This window comes from Aquarana catesbeiana, linkage group LG07 (assembly GCF_042186555.1).
Source record: "Aquarana catesbeiana isolate 2022-GZ linkage group LG07, ASM4218655v1, whole genome shotgun sequence".
In the NCBI taxonomy this organism is placed as follows: Eukaryota; Metazoa; Chordata; class Amphibia; order Anura; family Ranidae; genus Aquarana; species Aquarana catesbeiana.
In genome coordinates, this window is record NC_133330.1 from 301,643,515 (window position 1) to 301,651,496 (window position 7,982).

General features: G+C 37.2%; 1 protein-coding gene across 1 annotated transcript; it reads right to left on the minus strand.

The window, feature by feature from the left end:
• Positions 1-1,142: 1,142 nt before the first annotated feature.
• On the minus strand, positions 1,143-3,221 carry LOC141103694 (forkhead box protein D2-like). Its single transcript, XM_073593583.1, has one exon. The coding sequence runs from the start codon at positions 2,906-2,908 to the stop codon at positions 1,859-1,861; it is 1,050 nt and encodes a 349-aa protein (XP_073449684.1). The 5' UTR covers positions 2,909-3,221; the 3' UTR covers positions 1,143-1,858.
• Between the last annotated feature and the right edge of the window lie 4,761 nt (positions 3,222-7,982).

Here is a 7,982-nt window from a genome sequence, read left to right on the forward strand (position 1 = left end):
TATCTATTAATCTGAACTAATATATAGATACATGGATATCACATTAGGCTTGCTAATTTAAATTGTACTAGGTTTACAATTTCATGTATTAAAAAAATCTGTATTTTATATAAAAAAAAAATAATAATAATTATGCACGCTTTTGAACTAAATAATTTTGCCTAGCTTTTCTCACACTTGCATTAACTTGTTGCCCAGGACACTAGTGGCTATTTTACAAAGAAAAAATGTAAATAAATTAAAATGAATGTTAACAACAAAACGACGACATTATATAATTCTATTATATAAAACAGTTATATAATTATATAATGCACATCTAACTTACAAACATATATATATATATATATATATATATATATATATTACTTATAATATATACAGCCATGTACATATCATTACACATTATATATATATATATATATATATATATATATATATATATATATATATTATGTACATGGGTGTATATATTATAAGTACGTGTGTGTGTGTATATAGTTGCACGTGCAAACACACTCATGCATGTAAACATATATTCATTTTATTAATATGCATGCATATAACATTACTCTTATGCATTTACACCACGATTATATAATATCTGTACTTTCACACAGACCTACAGCTATATACAAACTTTCTTTTTTTTCCTAAAGGGGGGGGGGGTGACCTGTGTGGTCAGTTCTAAAAAGAGGCCCCTAAATATTACAGAAAAGGTTGTCAGCTATTTTGCTCAGCTAATGAGCCAATTCCTCTCACTTTACCTATCAGTGGATATCATCTCTAAATTAGCTGGTAATTAAGAGATTTCACCCCTAATCGCTTTTAATTTATGGCCTATCCATTTTCAGTGAGAGACCCTGCCTGTGTTTGGAGGAGGAATTCAGCTAATTAATCAAAGTTTCCTGTTTCCAAAATATAAGACCCCCGCATGGCCGCAGAAGGCCAAGTTAGACTGGAACAAATAAAAAAGAATGTAATAAAAAAGTTTTAAAAAAGTGAAAAAAATAAAATAAAAAGAAAAGTAAAAGCCAACAAACTAGTGCTTATAATTACAATCATACAACACCTAATTTTAAACTTTAGGAATCTGTTTAGTCCTCTTTTTTTTCCCCCAAGTACAAAAATATAAGTAGACATTGTTGTGAATTCACAAACATTTATTTGAAAATTTTCACCGTATTTTCGCACATTTGCCTCTCCTCACATAAGAAGTCATTTGATTATTCACAAACCATAACATTTCAAACACAGAAGATGCACAGGCAGTGTGAGGGGGGGAATTAGCTGCCCCTTTAGAAACCGATCTATAGATTTATATACATAATTACATATACACAAAACGCACCAGTAAGAAAGGAAAGGAAAAACAATCTGCAATCTAACCAATTATTATAACTCCACTGGTTTATCTTGAAGTCAAAACTTTAAGCGCAGTTTTGAAGGCTTATGTGCTAGAAGGGTTTGAAAATCCTGAGATCAGTGCTTCTATTCTTCAGTCGATAAGAGCTAGTCGGCCGATGGCTCACAATTTTTTTAAGGATCGATAATCACCGCGATTGGTTTTCAGCTATAAGCAATACTGGAGGCAACTCAACAGTTAAGCAATGTCATTAAAGATGACTCCAATGGACATATCATTATTTTTTTAGGATATAAACTGGATCTATAACAGTGACGTACACCTAGCACAAAACATATATACAATTTATAAATAGACTTTAAAGGATCTTTGAAGAGTAGGCTTGGAGGTGACTTGGAGAGTTTTAAAAAATCATCTAAAATAAATTCCTACCTTAAATACATAGGCTGAAAGTGAAAATTATTTTTTTTGTTTTATTTTTATTTTTTTGGTCTAAAAATGACAGCTGTTCAGATTTGTGATTTTCCCAGGAAAGTCCTGTGGAGTCTGTAGGATATTCTCGTGTGCCAAGTTTAAATGGTTCTGTAGGGGGCCCAGGGAAGGGGTTAACATGGCTATGACCTGAGCTTGGCTCCCAGGTTGAGTCGTGTAAGGCGACGTCTGGGTCGATTGTGGAGTGGTCGGGCCGATGATATTGTCTATTGAGAAGGACGGCCGACTTTGGGAGTCCGCTTTGAGAGTCTGAAGAATGGGCAAGGTGGGGCTGAGCTGGGAATAGAAAGACTTCCTGCCCAAGTCGCTGCTGAATCCTGGCAAGGAAGGGCTGGAGAAGACCGAGGTGACTGTGGGTAAAGGGCAGGGAGTGGGCTGGAAGGGGAAGGTGGTACCTGGGTGGTGGTGGTGGTGATGGTGGTGCTGGTGGTAGTTCTGCAACTGGAGCCCATAGTTGTAGCCATAGGGTCCATATCCAAAGGCTGGGATGAAGCTGCTGGGGTCCCTCAAGATCTCAGAACTTTGCTGCCTCTTGAACCTCTTCCTCCTCCTCAAGAAGCTGCCATTGTCAAACATATCTGCCGACTCGGGGTCAAGGGTCCAGTAGTTGCCCTTGCCCGGGTTGCCAGGCTCTCGAGGTATCTTCACAAAGCAGTCATTGAGGGACAGGTTGTGTCTGATGGAGTTCTGCCAGGCTGGGAACTTCTCCCTGTAGTAAGGAAAGCGGTTGCTGATGAACTCGCAGATCTCGCTGAGGGTCAACCTCTTCTTGGGGCTCTGCAGGATGGCCATGGTGATCAGGGCGATGTAGGAGTAGGGGGGCTTCACCAAGGTGTTCTTGGGGTTCTTTTCCACGCCTCTTGGGTTGGAGTCCTGGTCTGGGGAAGCGAGGTCCCCTCGGTGGCTCCCGGTGGACAGGGGGTCATCCGAGTCGTTGTCTGACTGGTAATCGGAGTACTTGCCCTCCTTGGCGTTCATGTCCCCCACCACATCGATGTCGGTGTCTTCAGAGAGGAGGGAGTTATCACACATTTCACTTCCCAAAGTCATTGTAATGAAGAGAGCAGGAAGTCCTGGTCTACTCCCAAGCCAAACTCCAGGACCCCCCTGGTGGGACAAGCCTGAATGGGCTCTTCTGTTCCCCCCCAACAAGGAGATCTGTAACAGCAAAACTTTAGGGGGGCCAGTGTGCACAAGGTCAATTCCTGACACCCCTCATCTCCTCCTCCTCTTGTCTCCTTTCCAGTATGAGCTCCCCCTCCTCTTCCTCCTCCTCTTCCTCCTCCTCCTCCTTCTCCTTACAGTTCTCCAGGAATCCAAACTGCACAAGCTTCTTGAACCACACTCAGCCTGACACTGCAGCCCTCCCCTCTGCTCACTCACTATTTGTACCAGCAGCCCTGTCACGTGCTCCTGACGTCACCGCCCTCCAGCCTGGAATCCTAGCTCCAGCCTGATCTGCATTAGTGTAAGCTTATTAATACGCTCACATTAGGAAACATATCTTACCCAAGCTGAAATCATTTTCCAAGCTAAATGCTATAGCATGTCTGTTTTTTCCTACTCAACTAAAAAAAAAAAAAAAAAAAAAAAATAGGCAAAGTAGCTATCAATGCCTCATTGGTGCCAACCGTAAAGGGTTAACACACTTTCATAAAGGAACATGGTTTTATTAAATTATTTGCAAGTTGGACAGAAGCCAATGTGTTTTGGATGGGGAGACTGTTAATTCTATGCTCTTAAAACTGACCTTCTAAGATTGTTGTAATAACTGTAGGATGAGTAAATAGGAGGTGCTAAGCGTTTCGTTAAAGATTCCGACTCCGTTTGTGTAAAATAAAGGAATGATCGTCGGGATTAATTTAATCGTTTGGCTCAGCTTGGTAAGTCTCATTTTTCTATATTGTTAATTATTATAGTACCGTTGTTATCTATGTTAATGTAACCAGTCCAGAGGTTGGATGCATAAGGAGCAAAAGTCTAATCAAGTAATGTGTGTATATATATATATATATATATATATATATATATATATATATATATATATATATATATATACACATACAGTGTTCGTGTGTCCCAAACAAATAAATATAGGGGGATGAATATAGATAGGAGATGCAGATCTCTAAGCTAATATAACATAACATATTTGTATAGATATATATAATTAAATACATACATACTGATGGATGTACACATAGATAGATATATAGATCGATTGGATGCAGATATTAATGTTTATGCATAGTAAATACGGTGTATGTGCGTGTGTCCAAAGACATAGATAGATAGATAGATAGATAGATAGATAGATAGATAGATAGATAGATAGATAGATAGAAAAACAAATACATACGTGCACATCACATAGATAGATAGATAGATAGATAGATAGATAGATAGATAGATGTAGTCTGTTTGTGTATAGTAAGTGGGTGTATGTGTCCAATGATATGGATAGATAGATGGATAGATATATACATACATACATGTATATAGACATATGCACTATCTATATAGACAGAAGGATAGATAGATAGATAGATAGATAGATAGATAGATAGATAGATAGATAGATAGATAGATAGATAGATAGATAGATAATGCAAATCTCTTTAATCTGTTTGTGTATAGTAAGTGTGTGTGCCCAAATATTTAGATACATACATACATACATACATATACACCACCTATATAGATATAGAAGGGTAAATAGATAGATAGATAGATAGATAGATAGATAGATAGATAGATAGATAGATAGACAGACAGATAGATAGATAGATAGATAGATAGATAGATAGATAGATAGATAGATAGATAGATAGATAGACAGATAATACAGAGCTCTGTAAGCTATTTGTATCTATTATATAAATATGAAGGCCCTATATGTCCCCACTGTATACAGAGCTGCAGAAGATGGTTTTGTTGAACTCAGAAAGTACAACACAACTCCAAACGCACATCTACGTTATAGTACAAAGATTGTCCCATTCATTAGTAGACCCTTTTACAACCAAATCTGTGTCTGGTACACTCTACTTAGTGTTGTTTTCTCTAAGAATAATCATTTGTTCTGTAAATACAAAATCATATTTATAATTTTAAAAAGCCCTATATATTCCAAAATTAAAACATCAATCCTCTAGTGTGTATTTTGGTTAAATCAGTTGTGCAGAAACTTCAATGTGTCAGTATTCCGGGGATAATGGAAGCAACAGAAGAACCCCCAGAGATTGTGAGTTGGACCCTGAAGATACATGGATGGCAGTCCGCACTGGAGTATACAGACACTGGAGTATACAGGCACTGGAGTATACAGGCACTGGACTGGCTTTGACATACAACTTTCCTAAATAGTGAAATCAGATATTCCATGAAAGCTTCAGAAGAATGAAAAATAAATCTGTGGACCTGATCATAGATATATATAGAGACAGCTAATTGCTGAATAACAACCAAGCAATAAACAAGGTAGCTGTATAGATATATAGGACAAGGAAAGGACAAGACATGAAAGTAATGAGGTGTGATTAGCAGCCAGGATGGGGCTCTGGGGCCAGTGTCTGAGTCTATCAGGGCTTTATGGGCTGAATAGGACCTTCTGCCTCTGATCTGATCTTCACATTTGTATGTGTGTAGTGCTGCTGTGATTATTGAGACTTGTGATATTGATGGCTGGGTGAGATCTTTGAGCAGATGTTAATAAATGCAGAGTAGCTCTTAACCTGATGTACAAACTGCAACATTGTATCACCCTGCAGCCCCCTGACAGCTCTGATATTTGTCTTGTCGATGAGGGCTAATCTTTTCATGTTACCATCCACACCACCACAAAGAGGGTGTTTATTTACCAGTCCTGGGCGACATGTAAACAGCTTCTATTCATTTATTGGACTCTTTAAGTTTTTTTTTTTTTTACTTAACAATAAGCACTGCAATTTCTGTATATTTTTGTATGTCATAGATACCATTTGTATGTGTTTATTGTGGATGTTGGTATGCTATTGCGCTTTATAATTGTTGTGCCTGTGCTAACACAATTATAACCTATTTTGCAGAATGTATTTAAGTGTATTCGTTGAACTTCATAATGAATGATTTGACTCTATGGACTTATTTCTGGTTACTTGTTATGATAGTTTTGTAAAGCGTATCTTCTTTTTGTCCATGAAATGTCCTTTTTACCTTTTCCTTTAAAATCACTTTGTATTGAATGTGCATTTGTGCATGGCTATGCCTTATACCCTTTTTGAATACGAGTGAGTACTATTGTGTAGTGTACTGCTATAGAAATATAGAAATGGTAGACTGGCAGGAGAAATGGTGCATACACACACAGAAAGAAATAAGGAAAAAATATATAGAGGGACAGAGGGGTGTATATATATATATATATATAGTCTTATGTTCTTTCTTTTTTTACTAACATGAAGTTAATAACCAGGCCAGTGTTACACATACAAAAATCTGAATCTTGCAAAACGCAGCAATGAACAATAGCACACAAACGAGCAATAAAGATTGCCATGCTCAATAAATTGATGATGTTAAAGTGCTTTGGGGGTTATTTACTAAAGGCAAATCCACTTTGCACTACAAGTGCAAACTACAATGCAAAGTGCACTTGAAATTACACTGAAAGTGCACTTGGAAGTGCAGTCGCTGTAGATCCGAGGGGGACATCCAAGTAAAGTAAAAAACAGCTTTTTAGCTTGCACATGATTGGATAATAAAATCAGCAGAGTCTCCCCTCATTTCAGATCTACCCCTCGGGTTTACAGCGACTGCACTTCCAAGTGCACTTTGCACGTGTAGTTTGCACTTGTGCTGCAAAGTGGATTTGCCTTTTGTAAATAACCCCCATTGTGTTGTATAGTACTTTAGTAGCCTTGCTATAGAAATATGGTTCTCATTCTTTGCAAGATTGCATTGCATGCAGTGTTGCATTGGGCAATACCAATATTATAAACTTCCATGAAACCCAGCTATGAACAATAGCACAAAAAACAAGTAATAAAGGTTGCCATGCTCAAAAAATTGATTATGTACTTTACTTTGGTAAAGTATATTGTATTGTATAGTACTTTAGTAGTTTTGCTAAAGATATATGGTTCTTCTCATTCTTTGCCAGATTTTAGATATTGGTATGTGTAACACTGGTCCGGTTCCTTTTTTATATCACACACACACACCCATATATATGTGTGTGTATATATATATATATATATATATATATATATATACATATACATATATATATATATATATATATATATATATATATATATATATATATATAGGTTTCTATTCCATTCACACGGCATACCTTAAAAAATAAAATTGTGTGTATGTGTAATAAATAGATATAGATATAGATATACATGTATATCTATATCTATATATATATATATAGAGAGAGAGAGGGAGAGAGAGAGAGAGAGAGAGATGTATCTATATATATATATATATATATATAGATAGATATATATCTATCTACCTATATATGCAAATATGCATCCATTAAATAACCATGGGACTCTATTGGCCAGTGAACTGCAAATGCCAGCGTGTCCTGTCGGGTGCTGTTAATGTTTCCTGACCTCTGACACTACAACTGCTTAACAAGCTCTTTACTTGAGATTATCTCCCAGAAAGTGTTTAATGGTAATCCATATAGATAGTGCCCTATCCCCCCACCACCAGTGCTCTATGTGTTTTCCCTATCCATACAGTAGCTTTTTAATGAGATTGCATAGATTTTCCTCCCTTCAGCCACAATGGTCAGGCCCAGCTCAGTGCACATGGATTAGTGTTGCCTGTAATGAGGCGTGCAGTGATGGTCCAAATAAAACCAGTCCTTACAGTGTCCCCTGGGACCGGAGGGGTCTGCACCAACTGTTGGACCGCTGGTGTGTCTAGGCTCTGCATAAACAAGGATAACTTCTCATTTGTTACAAAAGTCTACTTATATAGGTAACTAAGGCATCTTAGAACATAGCTGGCGCTATGAACCTGCATGTTGCCCACTTTCTGGTTGCTTTGGGCTTAGACTGAGCTGCTCCTGATTTATATATTGTTTCATCTAAGTGGATATAGGTACAGATACAAAGAAAAT

Excerpts from the sequence above, each read along its gene's own strand:
- LOC141103694 (XM_073593583.1), bottom strand. The coding sequence starts at position 2,908 with ATGACTTTGGGAAGTGAAATGTGTGATAACTCCCTCCTCTCTGAAGAC.